This window comes from Sebastes umbrosus, chromosome 4 (assembly GCF_015220745.1).
Source record: "Sebastes umbrosus isolate fSebUmb1 chromosome 4, fSebUmb1.pri, whole genome shotgun sequence".
NCBI classification, from domain to species: domain Eukaryota; kingdom Metazoa; phylum Chordata; class Actinopteri; order Perciformes; family Sebastidae; genus Sebastes; species Sebastes umbrosus.
In genome coordinates this window covers 18,526,799-18,544,535 of record NC_051272.1, presented here as the reverse complement: position 1 = coordinate 18,544,535, position 17,737 = coordinate 18,526,799, and the positions used below count along the sequence as shown (strand labels likewise).

General features: G+C 43.4%; 1 protein-coding gene and 1 long non-coding RNA gene across 7 annotated transcripts in view; both read left to right on the top strand.

Annotated features, from left to right (window-relative positions):
- Positions 1 to 6,654, top strand: part of syt7a (synaptotagmin VIIa) — a 90,289-nt gene extending 83,635 nt beyond the window's left edge. For 5 of the 6 annotated variants that reach the window (XM_037767301.1, XM_037767302.1, XM_037767297.1 and 2 more), the window contains 3 exons: positions 232 to 346; positions 966 to 1,165; positions 2,079 to 6,654. In XM_037767301.1, coding sequence (XP_037623229.1) covers positions 232 to 346; positions 966 to 1,165; positions 2,079 to 2,183 — 420 coding nt within the window. In that variant the 3' untranslated portion in view covers positions 2,184 to 6,654. The remainder of the gene's footprint in view (positions 1 to 231; positions 347 to 965; positions 1,166 to 2,078) is intronic. The other variant, XR_005206598.1, reaches the window with a different exon arrangement.
- Positions 6,655 to 9,602: 2,948 nt separating this feature from the next.
- Positions 9,603 to 15,250, top strand: LOC119487395. The gene is made up of 2 exons (XR_005206699.1): positions 9,603 to 11,630; positions 12,074 to 15,250. It is a non-coding gene; the product is annotated as an uncharacterized LOC119487395 (long non-coding RNA).
- Positions 15,251 to 17,737: the final 2,487 nt, after the last annotated feature.

The following is a 17,737-nucleotide window of genomic DNA, read 5'->3' as shown; positions in this document are numbered from 1 at the left end:
AGTGCTCTCTGCATGTGAGCTTGATTGACGTAATTTCAGGGTGAGCAACAGGCTTGGCTCTGCCAGCCTGGTCACTGGACCATCTGTGTTTGGCACAAGGGGGTTAGAGCGGTGATGTAAGATTACACAACGAGCTAGTGAGTAATCTGGAGTTTGATTTTCCCTGATGAAATGTGATATTAGACATGGCTGATTCACACGCCTTTGTGTGTATGTGTGTGTGTTCCTCAGGGGAGACGAGGAGACCTGCTGCTGTCTCTCTGCTATAATCCCAGTGCCAACACCATCACTGTGAACATCATCAAAGCGCGCAATCTCAAAGCCATGGATATCGGGGGCACCTCAGGTATGTTTGTTTAGTCTTTTCTCTTCCTAACACTCGTTCACACGTCTGAAGCCCTTCTCGTGACATTGGAAGCTCCATCTCCGTGTTCAAACATTTGCTGACCCGTCCGTGCAGAAGACGGTAGCCATCCGGCCCCTAAGCCGGGTTAGCGGCGGCAGCATGGTGACATTACATCAAGCATCGCTCCCTTTCCTGCTCTCGCTTTCTCCTTCTGCATATCTATGAGGATCTTCAGCCTTCCAGCCAAATCTGTGTCAGCTCAGTCTGGTGCTCGTTTTTAAAGTATCAAGTCTCTCTGTGAATCGCTTTCTGTGGCATATTTTTGTGAAATTACTGCAGTAGTAGGAGTGTCTGTTAGTATCACAGAATATGATAATGCTCCAGAACTGGTAGTACAAATCCCAGGCCCTATTTCCATAAATACTTCCTCATTTGTATGTTTCCTATCTCAGGGGACAAGTTGACCTTGAGCTCTAACTAGGTATCTGCTTCCCCGCTGCCTTCCCTGACTTTAACAATTAGGAGGGTAATTGCAAACCTGACTCTAAAACTCACCTTCCGTGGGCATCTTCATCCTCGCTCTCATGTAAACTGCTGTTTTCCACGTTCCACGTCGCAGATCCATACGTGAAGGTGTGGCTGATGCAAAAGGACAAGCGCGTAGAGAAGAAGAAGACGGTGACGATGAAGCGTTGTCTGAACCCCATCTTCAACGAGTCATTCCCCTTCGACGTGCCCGCCCATGTGCTGAGGGAGACCACCATCATCATCACCGTCATGGACAAGGACAGGCTCAGCCGCAACGACGTTATCGGCAAGGTAACGCTTCGCAGTGTTGTGTGTCGTTGCCTTTGGTTGCAACATATGAGCACCTTCAGCTCCTGGTTACATAAATGTGACCACAATTGTTGGCCTTGGTCCCTGTGACCATGGCAACCACAGTAAGGAAAACGATACAGTAATTAATTACTGAATTATACATTTTTCACAAGCAGTGGACGAACAAATCAATGAGGAGAAACGGTCCAGGAGCAACATTAGCTCCAAAGTTTGATTATCTGATCAGCGGTCACAACATTTCCTAATTAGCAAAACTGTATTAATGTTGTCATGGTAATAACCATTTCCTCTATTTGAAAGCAATAGTTTGACATTTTAGGAAATAAATGTATTCACTTTCTAGCAAAGAGTTAGATGAAAAGATTGCTACTACTCTCATGTTTGGTAATTAAATATAAGGCTACAGCCAGCAGACGGTTAGCTTAGCTTAGCACAAAGTCTGAAAGCAGGGGAAACAGTTAGCCAGGCCCTGGTCTGGCTCTAGCAGTTGCCAGGCAACCAGCGGAGACTCCAGGGAGTTACATCCAAGAAATAGGCTTCATTGATTAACGTCTCAACAGCAAAATATGTTTTAAAATCCATAAGTGATGCAGACTGTGAGAGAAGTGAGACCGCTCTTCTTCCTTCATTTCATTACTTCTCAACTCATCGCTGCTCTCCGGCAGCGCCGCTGCTCCGTCTCGTGTACCAGATGCCAAATATCGCACTGACATCGTGGCTCTTTCTGAAAAAAGGTGCTGTCATGTCTGAATAAAGTGCGAACATTAACGTAATGGCCATTACTTTAACAGAGAGATGAAGCCAGAAATGTTACGTACTACAGATCTGAAAAGGGTTATAGATGATTTTACAAGTCTACATTATCATGCCTTCTCTCCCTCCCCTCTCTCAGATCTACCTATCGTGGAAGAGTGGACCAGGGGAGGTGAAGCATTGGAAAGACATGCTCGCTCGGCCGCGTACTAACGTCGCCCAGTGGCACGCTCTCAAGGCCTGATCGCACCGCCCAGCTCCCTCCGTGGCCCCTTCCCGTCTCCTACTCCACTCCTCTCTCCCTCCCTCCCTCCCTCCTCCCGTCCTTATGCACAAGACTGACTTGCTGCCAGGCTGCGAAACACGGGTACAATTAGCCATCTGCTCTCTTAAACCTTTAAACTCTCTTTTTTTTTTTTTCAAGATCTCTATTCCACTCCGACTCTTCTCACTTCTTCTGTTCCCTCCCCTTCATACGGCCGTGTCTTAGTTTTCAGTGTCTCGCCACTTTGCCGATGGTCCCTCTGTTTCTGACTGTCTGTATGTCTGTCTGTCCTTATGCACTTTGCCTGTGGAGGTCCGATGTTCAGTTTCTTTGTCGACCCCTTTGGTTCTGAACTGCACTGCAGCCCCCCCCGACCCATTTAAGGTGCCAGTCCCGTGGGATCACAGAGAATCTTAACGATCTAGTCTCATATAATCCTATTGTATGACTATTCCAGGTACACAATACTATACAGTATGTACAATATGTACATATATATATATATATATGAATATATTAGGAAGATAGATTGGCAGAACTCCCCCTATACACATGATTAATATACTGTGTGTTTTCCATAGCCTGTCTGCTGTTTCACATCTCTCCTGTCTCTTCATTTGTTGCCTTGTCATCTGTTTCAAGTGTACAATATCCTCTCCCCATTTCAGTCCTCCCTCCTTTTACTCAAAAGTGGTTTAATGTTCAGCTGAAGTTGTGGAAAGCAATCAATACTCGGTTTGTGATGAAACCAGCTGAACTCTAGATGAAATTGTTGATACCGCTGTCTCTTTTCTCCCTCCTCTTTTTTCCTCTCTTATCTCTTTTTTTCCCCCTTATTGTTCCCTCTTTCTCTTCCTCTGGCACAATATTAGTGTATCCAACCCTTTCTGGACCCCCAACCCCGTCCCCCACCCTTGTCGTCTGTGTGCTGTGGGTGCTGTGCTGTAGCTCCAACAAAAATAGAGATTAAAAAGAAAATAACTTTCCGAAGCTGGGAAAGCGGGAACACAATAAACTTGTGAAATGGATCGCTCCTGATTTTTCCAGACAAAAAGCCCTGACATGGAGAGAGAAAAAAGAAGATGAAAAAACAAAAAAAAAATCCCCCTGTGATACGATGATGTCATTTTTCACAGCATCACCAACTGAGGAAACCAATTTAAAACCTTCCAATTTTAAGACGAAAACAGAAGCAAAAAGTTTGCGCTGTTTGTGCACATGCATCCGGTTGCGTGTGCACACTTCTGTCTGTTTTATTGATGCTATGAATCCTTTGTGCTGCCCTGTGCCGTTGTCTTGTGCCGATAGGGGGTTGATCTCCTCCGACTGTATGGTTAACGTGTGCCTGTTGTTGTATGTGTGAGTGTGTGTGTTCACGGGAGCAACACGATTCAGACTCGGCAGAAATCTTCTTCTCTTTTCTCTTTCTCATCTTGCGCTCTTGTTGCTCTTCTTACTGCCATCGTTTCCCCCGTCCTCCTTTACTGCCCTGCCTTCCTGAACGAGGGCACAGGGAAGTTCTATCTGCACTTTTTTGAAAATGTAATAACAATAATAATGATGATGACAGTTTTGATGATGATTATAGTACTGGTGAAAATTAAGGGAGGAGTATCTGAGAGGGTGAGCAGCAGTTGGGGAGAGGAGACGTCCGCTCTGTGATTTCAGGGCTTGGAGATGAAGTGGAGGACACAGAGGAGCGATGAAGGGCTCTCATCCTCCTCTTTTTGTTCCTCTTTTTTCCCCTCTGTGTACAAGTGTGTGTGTTTGTATGTCAGCTAGCAGACTCCCGGTGGCAGGCTGCTAGTGTCTGAAATGTCAGGTGAGGATGGAGAGATCAGGATCATGGAGGCCGGCCAACACAACAGTGCTATTACACAATGTGTTGACCAACAGCAGCTGTGGTCAGAGCTCTAACCAAGAGTCTGGATCACAGGTGCAGTTTGCGTTGGTTGTGTTGAACCCCCTGGTGGCTCGCTGAACCATCGTGTGGCTCGCTGAACCCCCTGGTGGCTCGCTGAACCCCCTGGTGGCTCGCTGAACCCCCTGGTGGCTCGCTGAACCCCCTGGTGGCTCGCTGAACCCCCTGGTGGCTGTAGCCAAAAATGCATGTAGGGATTTAAATATTATCTATATTTTTATAACAACACAGAACTAATAATTTATTGTAATCTTGGTCGTTTTATTTACTTATAGGACGTACTCTGACAACACTGAATCCGCTAGATATGCACTTTATGTTAAGTCATTCGCTCAAGATCAGACTGGAGATGTAAGCATTTAAAAGATGGGTGACACTTGCTATCTTTCTAGGTTTGTAGCCTACTCTTAAACAGAAAACTCATATTTTATATTGTGATATTTACTGGAACAGACATACAGTATAGCCAACAGCAAGTAGGAAACTTTCAGATGATATCCCTCCAGCCAGCTGCCTCCTTATTTAGGTTTTTGTTGTGAAATGAGGAGGTAACATATAGATAACTCCTCATTGCAACCTTCGCAAATCCGCCATTCCTCATCCATTGCAATGCTTTCAGCGCCGGCGACAGGAATAAATAGAAACGCAGTGTCTGACAAAAGTTCAACTCCAAACATCGCACTGCGCAGTGCTGCGTCGCATCTGAAAATGCACCTGCTGGTGCCTGATTATTAATTTTTGTGTAAACGAAGCGTCTGTTGTAGGCGACACATTACATTCCCTCTAGATTTTTTATTTTTGTGAACCCCCAACCTTTAAGTTCACACTGCGCCTATGGTCTGGATGCTCCTGCATGAGTCCACGATGCTGAACAATCAGTGCATATCTGGAAACAGCGGGACAGATTTGGTTTAACGCTGAAAGTAAACAAGATAACTCTCTTGAGTTGTTGTTGTTGTTCCCAGAAACTATGAACGACTGTGTATCACAGACGGTGGGTGTGATATTAGATGATGGTCCGATCTGCCGCTGTGAGATACTGTAGAAGCAGATTAGACATTATCTCTTCCCTGAGTGCTTGAGAGCACCACAGAGTGTACTGCTAGCTGCCCTGCTTGTCAGGCCCATTCAGCTCAGCTCGATATTCCTGTAACGTAAATAAAACAGTCACAAAGCAGCAACGTGAACACTGTCGGCCATTAAGAGCTGCTCACGCAGACGTCTACTCTTCCTCTACTGTAACAGTCTGTCTGTCTGTTTTCACATTTATAAAGTCCTGTGAAGCATAATCCTGTCAGCTATTCAGGATTTGTTTTTTTAACTGGTGCGGCTTAGTTTTTATGTCTAAATGAGCACCTTTCAAACATGTCTCATGTTTGACTGACTTAGCAAGCAAATATAATCAGTTGTTAGTGTTTTAGTCAAAGCATCACTGCTCCTTTAATGTAGTTCCTCCTAACTCTGGCCCCATTCAAATACAGAGGGCCCTGCAGTGGATTTTATTTTCTCTTATCGTGCAATAATTTGATAGTATCTTATGGTCTTGTTTTGATTTATGATAATGATAACTTGATCACCACCAGAAAGATTATGTAATTGTAGTCTAATCTGCATCAGGTTAGTCCTGGTCTAGTGTCTCCATAAGCCAGTCTGGGCAGCACACTGGGTGCCGTGAATGTGTTCTGGGCAGAGTGTTTCGCGTGAGACTCGGTGCTGGCTGCTGTGATGCACTGATCCGGTCCAGCACCCTTCAGAACAATTGGCCAGCCGTGGAACAGGGCCCACTGTTTTGACAGCCACTGCCTGCAGTGTCACAGCACATTACACTCCCATTAGGTGGTCAGAAAGGAGCAATATCTGCTTTCTTGGTCCTCGGGGACTCGCTTATTTGCAGAGGTAATACTCGCTAAGACAAAAACAAAAACTATAATGGAGCGCGCTCATTAGTACGCATGAAGATGATGGACGGGGATAAAAGGCTTGTCAGTCAAAACGAGGAGAATGATCAGTGGGCGATCGCTGCGTGAAGGCTGTGTGAAAACCAGACGTGGTTTGAATGTGCAGGTGTGCAGGTGATGAGTCAACACAATACCTCTGCCGTTTCCTTTCACCAAGATTACATGCAGCTCAAGGAGTGATAAATTGCTATGCTGCGAGGGTTTACAAAGCTCAGTCGTCAGTGACCCTGTAAACTGGAGGATATGGATTTATTTTTAGTAACACGAGGCACAGCGCGAAGTCCCTGATCCTCGAAGGGAGGCTGGAGGGCTGCAGGCTTTTAAAACTACTTTTGAATACAGACTTTTTAAATGTTATTTCCGATGAACAATGTTTTCTATATTTAAAAGTTAAATGGGACGGTCATCAAATAATTAGCCAGTGACACCCTGTGTCCTACCAAATTACGCTCCCATACAACTTATTTGCATCTGTTTCGAGGGAACAGTATATTTCCTACTGGATTACGGTCACACTTTTAAATAGTTTTAAACACGTGGTTAACGTTCTAAATTGAAATAAAACAAAACAGAAAAACACAACAAAACTACTTTGTTAGGTTTAATAAAAAAACATCATGATTAAAATAAATGAATGTCACTTATTGGCACTTAACATTGGCTTTACTTCCTCATTGTTTCAGGTCCCAAAGATCCCACTGCTGTGTATGTAAAAATAATGACAAAATCAACCGTTTTCTTCTCCTTTAAAGTGGCTAATTGATAGTTTTACAATAATACTGTATCAAAGGACAACATGACATTGTGAAAGCGGTCACTCGTAGTGAAGAATTATCACTCGAATCTGCAGCTCTCCTCGGTTTTACAGAGCTTTATATTGAGTTTCAGCTCATTGTTTAGCTGTCCGGCCCACAACTTTATTGTTTCGGTTCACTGTCATAACGTCGGTCACAGCAGGCAGCTGTTCTCACAGAAAAAGCTCTAAAACCCGCTGATCACTATCTGACCAGCACCAAACAGCTTACAATTACAGTTAGCGACTAGCTGGTGAACATAGACGAACATGTAGCAGCTAAAGAGTCAGATATTTCCCTCAGGAGTTGGTTGAGACCAAAACCAGAGCTAAAAGAGAGTGATTATTGGACTTAAATTCATCAGGTGGCCAGAGACACAACTCCAAATAAATGATAATGTTGCTCCGTAACTCCTGCATGTGTTAATAAGCTACTGTTTTCTAATAAGTTTGCCATATCAACATAAAATGTGATGATATGTTATGTTAGTTCATTATTGCAGTTTAAATCTTTTTTTTCTAGCCTTATCAAAACCCAATATGTAGATTAGCCCTTCGCTTTGCTATAAACCGCATATTTGATGAAGGTGACAAAAATGACCATAAAGCCATACATTCATAACACCAAAAAATATTTCATGTTTTATATGTTATGTGGGCTATGCTTAAACAAGTTTAATTTTCATAAAATTAGTCATGAAGTAGCTGATAAAACTTATTTTTTGTGCAGATTTTGCACCAAAAATGTCTACATCAAAGCTCTCCATAGTATAGAATATTCAGCCGGTATTCAACATCTATCTACATTAAAACAGATTGAATGACTCTTCATGCTCATGGTCACAAAGTTAACTATTACCTCTAAAAATGGCAAGAACAAAATGCTCCACTGTGATTGCATTGCCTTGACTTTCATAAGATTCAGTCTGAGAAGTTATTTACTTTCAGGGAACACAGTGTCTCACGGTGGCGTATGATTCATTGCAGAGTACCCAGAAAGTTGTACTTTCCTTAAAATAACCAGAAGTCTCGAACCTTCTGTTCTGTCATCACCAGCAGTCAAACAGCAGCACCATTAAAATGGATGGTGAGCTCAGAGCCAAACAGTAGAAAGGAGAAAGCAATTTCCAAATCCCAGTTTTATTATACTGCCACCTGTCTCGCACCTCTAAACGTATTGCATTCTGTTGGCAGCAACACTGTCAGCAACGACCTTCAACTATCCGAGGCTCATGAATACAGCGAGGCAGCGCTGCAGATGCTCCAGTCAAGACTTCTTTTCACACTAACTCCACTCAGTGTACTTGCTCTCACTTGTATTCAGCCTCAGCTCCGTCTTTCATCAGTGTTTCATTCCCTGGCGAAGCCAACTGGTCGGTGCACGGTGTGGATAATTACTGTTTGATTACTGAGGTTTAAATCAAGAGGACAGACACAGACGACTCTGCCCACAAGTTTGTCTCTGAATTAAGTGCCGCTTAATTTGTTCTTGAAACTGACTTTTGGGTTATATAAATTATTTTTTTACACAGTTTATTAGATTTCTCTATTTAATAGGGATGGGTATTGTTAGGATTTTATTGATACTACTTCTATTTTCCTTATCGGTTCGGTTCTCTATCAATACTCATCGGTAATTTTTCATTACTAAATAATAGCTTTTTGATATATTATTTAAAAAAAGATTAAATATAGAACAGGATTATGATTTGTTTATATTTTAAATATAACAAAATGTTTCTAGAGCAGCAACAATAATGTTTACAACAGCAAATCCCCATATAAACTCAATAATATCTTACTGGAAACTAATCTAAAATGTCAATAAAATAAATAATATTCCTGAGTGAACACAGACATCAGTCAGTATCAGTCCTTCCTCCTCTCTCTGCTGATGTGATTCACTACCTGCAGGTACCGCTGGTAGAGGGAGGGAGGGCTGCTTTGTCTCAGCCAGCTGATAAATTGGTTAAAATTAGTTTTTAAGCATTTTAAGATACGCGGCAAACTAAGCTAAACAGTAGGACTACATGTAGACAGCTTTTGTTGTGGCTTGTTTGTAACAATTCAGTATTTGCCGCCGAGCTTGCGCGCTGTTTGTGTAAAACATAGCAGCGGTGGATGAGACACTGTGAACAGAGCAGATTGAAATATCGCTTCTCCACGTTTATACGTGTTGAACAGGTGTATTGATAAAGTTTGGGGCGTTTTAACTCACACAGTAACAAGTGCAGCTGTTGTAGTTTTATCTTCACCTCACCTGGTTCACTTCACCGTCTCCACCGCCGCCTCTCTGCTCTGCTGTTCGCTGACTTCGCTCCGTGTGTGTGCGTTAAAAATGCCCGTTTAATAGCAGGTTTCGGTACCCATCCCTACTATTTATTTTTCAATCTGTACGTTGTTGGAACGCTTTCTAATTTCAATTTTGACATTTTCGGCAAATTTCTTTAACTTTAAAGGGACAGTGGTCAACATTTAGGGGGGTCTATTGGCAGAAATGGAATATAATATTAATAAGTATGTTTTCTTTAGTGTATAATCACCTGAAACTAAGAATCTTGTGTTTTCGTTCATACCTTAGAATGAGCCGTTTATATCTACCTACGGAGCGGGTCCTCTTCACGGAGCCGGCCGCCATGTTTCTACAGTAGCCCAGAACGGACAAACCAAACACTGGCTTCAGCACACCGTAGTTCTCCTACACGCTTGGCACACGGGAGAAGTTTCAGTTGGTTGCAATCTGTAACCTCACCGCTAGATGCCGCCATACTGTACCTTTAAGTAAAGCCATAGTTAACATTATACCTGCTAAACATCAGCATGTTAGCATTGCCATTGTGAGCACACTGACATTAGCAAAACCTGTGAGTACAACCTCACAGAGCTGCCAGCTGTCTACAGCAGCTGGATATATTGAGGGAGAACTTTCATCTTGTCTAAGATGTTTATTTAGGGAATGGGTGTGCCCACCCCAAATTTATCATTGTCACCTGCAGCCTTCCTTTCTCTGTTTACTTTCTAAACTGAAAGCTTTATTGGCTGAAGGGGTCACACCTGTTTGCCAAGGGATTAGCAAGATATATTTCTCAGCCTGATATTGTTTGTCCTTGTCATACTCTCGTCCCCTTCCTTATTCTGCGACACTAGGTTTCCTTGATGGATATGGCTTTCTTAAGACGAGCATCAATGACTCACTCTATTGGAAAGGTGCCTGCTTCGCTGTAGTTTGTGCAATATTAAATTAAAGGTCCGCTGTGCTTTATGTCTCGGAGAACTTTAGGTGTGTGTGTGGGTTAAAATCCGGATGTAGTAATCTCATCCTGGAGGGACTGCGGTCGTTGTTTTATTCTGCTGAATCATATTATGACGGCTGAGTCAGCCCAGAAGACTTCTGGGTCACCTTTGTCATTTTGTCCGGTCGGCCCGTGTGCGAGTCTCGCCCTGCGCAGACGGACCTCGCCTCCCCTAACTCACCCTTTCAATTGTTTTAAGCATCTGGTGAAAACCAATGTGACTTCTCCCAATCAGGGTTCAAGTAAGCATTATTTGAATGGTAACAAAATGAATATGAAAAACAACAATGAGTAATAATATTTTTCTTTCCGTGCACATTTGACTGTTGGTCAGTGTGTGTGTATGTGTGTGCTTGGTGTTATTTCTTTATAAAAACGTGATAAGAAAATCCTTCTGTTTTTGGAAACTTTATGTAAATATCGTTGGTGAAAATTGACATTTGTTGTACGCCGAGTTTTCATTTGTCACTTGAAATGATGAAGAAAACAATGATTATTGATGAATAACAACGTGGTGATGTTGATGATGCTGAAGCTGATTATACCTGCCCTTCTTGAATAAGGGCTTTTGATGTCCGCTGTATTTTTGTTGGAGGTGCCGTGAGGTCGGGCAAGAGAAACAAAGGGAAGGAGTGATACCCGACACATCCCGGGCCCGCTGTAGCAACACTGCCACAAACACCTTTTACCCTCCAACCCGACACATTTTCAGGAAATACACTGAGCGATATGTGGCACAAAGTGTAGCCTGTGTTATTTCGCCATCTTTGTATTTGCATTACCAAAAAAATTGGCTCCTCCTTGGCTGTGTGAGAAGACGGTTCACCTCCCCGTGGAGTCAGTCCTCCACAGTTGCTTGGCATCACATCTCACCCTGTCTGCTTATAGGCTTGGGGATTTACTGTAATGCCATTGTGTTAGACGGGATTGGCCCTGTACTGACACTGATGATGCTTTCCTCATTGAATTTGGAGTCATTATTGCTCAGCTGGGGGCCATACATGGGGACAGGCACGTATGGAGGAACGTACATCATCCGTCTGACCCTGTAAAAGCATTGTGACTCAGCCTCTTATTTCGGGGTGAGACTCGTGATTAGCACTGCCGTGAACTCGCCACATAATATGCGTCTCCTGCTTAGTTTGTAAGAACTCTCAGAAAAGGCCAGGATTAGCGCTATAAACCTCCATATGGCAGACGTGTAGTGGAAATAAGGGGTTTTAAAGGTATAATATGCAATAAATTCCTAAAAAACAACTATAGACTGATACAAAAATAATCCCTCTCAATCATCACTTATGCCCCGCTAGAAGTGTGTGTCGTGTCTGTTTCTGCAGAGACCCTGCAGCCCTCTGCCTGGATTTTCTCTTTTCTTCTTATTTTGCTTTACTTGGGACGCTTCTGGGCGTCAGCAAACAGCCTTTGGGCCCCACTTGTCGGTGTTACCGGTGTTACACGGTGGTCGGGCACACACCGATTACATTACGTACCCACCACCCCCACCGTCATCTTGCTTTTTTTTACAGAAATAAAACCCTTTTAGTTAATTTTGGCATATCAGCGTCATGTTATCAATAGATAGTCAGACGACGGACGCTACAAACTTAAAGTGAATGCGTCTGCTCCATATGAGTCTCAGCTCAGAGTAGCAGGAGTTATATTTCACTACCCACGGGACGAGAGAGAGTTGACAGACCGAGAGATTGCGGAGGATTTGGAAGTTGTTGAAGCGAAAAGCAAACGCGCTTCTTCTGCAATATTTCAGATTTAAACCCAATGCTACAAGGAAACCATAACGTTAATGAGGTAATCGCTGCGAGGAGAACAGAGCGGTTGCAGCCAGTGTGCGCGGCGCCAGGTAGACCCCTGCGGCCCCGCAGCGAAAGCTCGACCAGAGAGGCCAGACAAACAGCCACCCGCCGGTAAAGTTCAAAGTAAGCGCGCTATACATATTGACCGTCATATTTTCTTGTAAAATGTCCGGTGTAATCGGTAACACCGGCCTTGTCACAAGTTTATTAACCGGTGGGAAACTTTCCTCACCGTCACATTCAGCCTTGTCACGCCCCTCAGCTTCTGACTAAGGCACAAGCATTGGGCTATACATCGATGGGCACAGGTCCCCCTTTAGATGCTTTGCGGCCGTATTTGATGGATGAGAATGAGTTTGTTACATCAGTGTGAGTTCCCCTGTTCCTCTGTCTCTCTTCTGCTGTGTGCAGTGGCTGTTGTGTGCTGCTATCGGTGTGTCAGTTTGACCGAGGCACACACAACGCGCAGAGAGGACAGCCTGCCTTTCGGCTGCATTCATTCAAAATCCGGCAGCTTGGCACCTTCCCGCAGGGTTGTACAGAGGTACACCAACTGTTGCATATTATACCTTTAATCATTGAAAATAAGTGAGGGAGAGTAAGATTGATCTTTCCAAATGTCCGAAATGTGCCCTGTGCCTTCTCAACTCACACATATTCAGCCCACTGCCGCATCCAAAAAATATATTGAAAAAAGTGCACAGGACTGTAATCCAGTTATTTCCACTGCAGGTGTCTCTACGCCTACTTTCCGATTTTCCATATGCCACAGCCTTATGTATCTGGCTGGGTGTGTGTGTACAGTGCAGGGACGGAGTTTATCAGTTTACTTTTAGGACTGTCTCCTCCACAGACATGATACGGTGCAGCAGATACTCCCAGCAGCTGTCTGCAGGAAGGACGGTGGATACAGTCCTGTCTTCGTTTGTAATACCATCCTTTAGAGGGAGTCCCACGGGGAGTCGGAAGACACACACACACACACAATCTGTCGTTTCTCGATGTGCTGAAAATAAATTATCCCTAAACCCAGATCCTTTCCAATACGTGTTTTTTTTCTTTCCTCGCCGGTTGTAAATAGACTTTGTGACTCGGTTAGAGCCGCCTCTAACTCCTGCCATAATGTGGACATTTTTTAATCAGGTAGGTAATAAGCAATACACTTAATTAATCTTAACGCCATACACTGAAATATTACTTACCGAGTCTGGTGGCGTTTAAGGGATGTGGAGGGTAACGCTCCTATTTCTTCACCTCCTTTCTCAACTCGCCATGGCCCACCTCTTCAACAAAGAGTGCTCTAACTTAAAACACACAATTGTGATGTGTACAATCTAATTTAATGTATTTATTTATGTATTTTTGCCAACTTTGTATAGTGTATAAATATCTATAAATATATGAAAAAAGACAGTACTGTATAGATTTTAGCTGCCTGGTAAGGTTAATAGTATATACTTGGTAGACTAAAAGAAAAAGCGTAGAGCTGTTCAAAAGCCAGTCATTGAGAAAATGCTTTCTGTAAAACCCGGTGCCACTGGCTCCTTTTTATATCCTAGGTTTCGTTTCTGGTTTATTTTTTTTTATTATCATTATTGCCAGTGGGATCCAAAGTGTGTGTTGTTTCTTCTTTTTCGTCCGTTCGTTTGTTAATCGGTTTTGTTTTTTCTTGACAAGACACAGCGAGGTTCTGGCAGCCAGGAGAGTGCAGTGGAACGCAGACTGGGACCCTGTGCAGTAGTGTGTGTGTGTGTGTGTGTGTCTGTGTGTGTGAGCGAGCGTGTGTGTGTGTGTGTTAGGTGTGTGTCCGTCCATGGTAGTGCTAGTGCTCTCTGTGCAGTGCCTCCCTCCTCTTTCTCCCTCTCTGATGTAGTTTGTCATGTGACGCAGTGTGTGTTAAGGTGCAGGATGACTGTTGGCTGAAGCTGGCAGATGCCCTCTCTCTCTCTCTCTCTCTCTCTCTCTCTCTCTCTCTCTCTCTCTCTCTCCTCATGTCCACTCTGCTTCTTCATTACAACGCTTCATCTTAATCCTCCACCAAGTATAGATTTCCACTTCCTCTGCTCAGTTTCTCATTTACTCTCCCATTCAGCTGGTAATGCATACACCACCAGAGTCTAATTTCCCAGTAATCCATGCTTCCTCATCTATCTGCGATTCTTTGTCCATTAGCAGCTCTCATCCGTCACCCTCCACATTACCTTGTTTTCCCTGCAGAGCTCTGTGGACCAGAGAATGATTTAGCACAAAAAAAAACAGCATCCCTGGTCATTCTTCCTCTCTTTATGGTGTCGCTCTCTCTGAGGAGAAGGGCAGCTGCCGGCTCAGCACGCAGAAACACAAAGCAGCCATATTCAGGTGTCAAGCACTCCAATCTATGTTGTGGTGGCGTCACCGCCGCCCCGTTTGTAGCAAGAGAAAGAGAATAGCCTTAAAGATTGGACCAACTACACACACAAAAGTAGTGGGATATGTGCATTTGTAGTGGACTATTATTACCTTCCCTTTCCCGCACCAGATTTATTACTCAGTATTCTGATGTGTTGCTTGGTTGCTTTGTACATATCTGTGTAGTACTTCTGTTGATGTCCCTGTGTTAGGATAGTAACGGGTTCTTACTGGGCGGCCTCCGCAGACGTCCTCTCCCTACTGTCTCGTCTCATTCCTCAAAATACTTCAAAACATTCCACCTGAATCTCAAGTGAGCAACATTTTAAAGATGATTAGATTTATCACGTAGGCTGGGAGCGAACCAATAGAGGGACCGAACCACAGACATTTCCACTGGAGCCATGATAATAACCAAGACGTCTTGTCTGTGCTCACGTCCCTTTGAGAGCTGATAGACCGTCACACGCACCTCTCTGCCCCTCCAAAAACCCGCCTTCACGCTGAGCTCACCGCGCTCCGAGTGGTCAGCGGGTCACCGACTGGTTTGAGGAGCCGCTGACCTCCTTTGGGGTGAGGAGGGTGAGGTAGGTGAGGAGGTGGGAGAGCCCTGGTAGGCGGCAGAGAGGCCCGTCCCTGAGGTCACATCCTGGGTCAGGAGGGCGGGGAGCGAGGGCGTCTCGAGGTCAAACCCAGTAGCACTTTGGTTTTGCGTTCCATGTTTTTTTTAGCCTCTCCTGTTTTTTGGCCGAGCGGACTGTGATCTTACTGGTTGATTTTTCTCGTTCTCCTCCACCCATCAGTGTTACAGAGTGTGTTGGGTGGACGGAGCAAAGGAGCTGAGCTCTGATTCTGTTCCATATTAAAGACTCATTTTTACTACTCCTGTGTGCTGAGATTCAATGTTTATTTCTGTGTTTTGTTTCTTTCAAGGTTATTTGAAGAGAGACGGCCGTTGACGCCGGAGATACACTAAATGGCCAAAAGTATGTAGACACCCAAACATTACACTTATAGCCATCTCACTCTGTAACCGTGGGCGTTAACATGCTGCTATAGATGAGTCCTTTTAGCCGTGTTCATGGCGTGTCTCTAGGGACGTCACCACTTCGGTACAGAATGAATTATCTCAACAACTATTGAATGGGTTTATCGTGAGATTTTGGACAGACATCCATGGTCCCCAGAGGATAAATTCAAATAAGGTTGGTGATCTCTTAACTTTGCATTTAGTGCCATCATCCGGTCAAATTTTGTTAACACTTCACTTTACAGGTCCGCAAATTTCATAGTAATTAGGTGATAATTAGCAAGTAACCTATTTGAAATTTCTTTGGAATTACTGACAAATTATCCCAATATTTACCTAAAAATGTATCGAAAATGACTTTATTATAATCACTATTTAATTATTATATTCTGGTATTTCCCAATAGCTGGTAATTTATTTGATACATTTCCAGGAAAAGAATACAAAGTTAATTGATATGCTTCATTACCATGTCTGATGATAAATAGATAATAATTAGCAAATAACTTATTTGAAATTTCTTAAAAACTCCCTGAGTCATTACAGTAATTAAGTAATTTTGAGAATTTCCTTCGCGATTAATAAAGTTCTATCTTATCTTATCTTACATTAGCTATCAGGTTACATTTGTGTAGACAATAAATCACACAATGGTGAGGTTTGTGCCTGATCAGAAGTGTCTTATAATAGTTTTGGTTTTCTACCTCCGATGAGGAGCAGCCGCTTCTCAAGCCTAAGGGTTCTATTTTAACGGTTAAATGCTATTTTAGCATATAATTATTAAATAATGTTTATAATAAAGTCATTTTCGATATATTTTTAAATTAGGGTAATTGGCAGTAATTCCAAAAAAAATTAAAAAATATAGTGGTTCCAGCTCCTTAAAGAAGTATTTCACCGCAGGAAAGATGGTATTTTCATAAAAGTAGGTCTATTCAGCAGAAAGGCACAAATATTTTTGAAATTGGTGAAAGGGGGCTGTGGTATTTCCTTTCACTCAAAAGGCTCAAAAGGTAGAAATGCCTAACCTGATCCGCCAGATGGTTTGTGACACAGAACCATCTGAGAAGTCGTCATTGGAAACTGTTTGGAAAAGGGCAAGCACTTTCACAGAAATACTTGGCAGGTGATTGGATGAACCGTCCGTCAGTCAAACTCGCCAGTCGGGAGAAAAGCGAACACATCTTTTCCATCGAGAAAAGCCTTCAGTGCCGTTTGTTTGCTCTCCTTTCTCAATGAAGAAATACTCTCTAGTTCTGATATAACTGATGCTGTTGCAGCAGAAGAGAATCCAGCTGCCGTGCAAGGTAAAGAAAACCCTACAACGCCCAGAATGCACTGGGCTCGTTGTGTTACGCTTTACGCCTTACGGTGACATTTCAGAAAAAATATTTGCTGTTGCAAAAGAAACTGGTCTCTGTGAAATTCGCTTTAGCAAAGTGACTCCACTTCAGTTTCCATTGGTGCACATTTTCCGCAGCAGCACCACAAGTTCTGCGCCGCTATCTTCATCGGCCGGCGGTGCGTGACTCTGGGCTGTGGTGGCCTCATCCTCCTCCATAAACCATAATTCCTCCGCACTGTCTTCTGGCTCTTGTAGCCTACAGTAGCCCAGAATGTCTGATTCCGGCATTACAATATTAAATTGGCTTTCTTCCTCCATATCTATAGCATTTCCTTCTGCCATTGTCTTCCACTGGTTGTTTTGATCTTGCAGCGGCGAGGAGCCGTGGGGGCGGGCATACAACAAATGCGTTAATATAATCTGTGGTTTGAACATACAGCATTTGAACTGGGAAGTAAGAATTTACGAGTTCCCAGTTGGAAATTTCAACATGAATGCCCCCTGAAGTCAGATTTCCGACACGGAAAGTCGGACGAACTTAACCAACCTCACAATCCAAGATGGCTGCTCTGTGCATCAACAGTAAAAAAAAAAAAAAGCTGTAGCAATATACTGTTTATTAGCACTTATTAGCGTCTTATTTGTGTCTTTAAATCAGTCGTATACACAGTACTGACCAACTCCTATCTGTGGACATCTTGCTATGGTGTTAGTATGCGCAAAATACCGGCGTAATGCGTCGTTATCAACCGGTATTGCTAACAATGTCTAACCTGGCTGGAGGAAACATCATTACGTTTTTTGACTTGTGCTGGAACGCAGTCAACTCAGGTGTGACGTCATTCCCAGACTTCCGATTTCAGAGGTAAATGGAATGCAGCATAAATTCGCCGGATGACTGTTTTGCTGGTAAATGAACGGAGGCCTTTGGGAACATGGAGGGAAGTTCAACATTGCTCATTTGCATACACTACCCACATCGTAATGATACAGA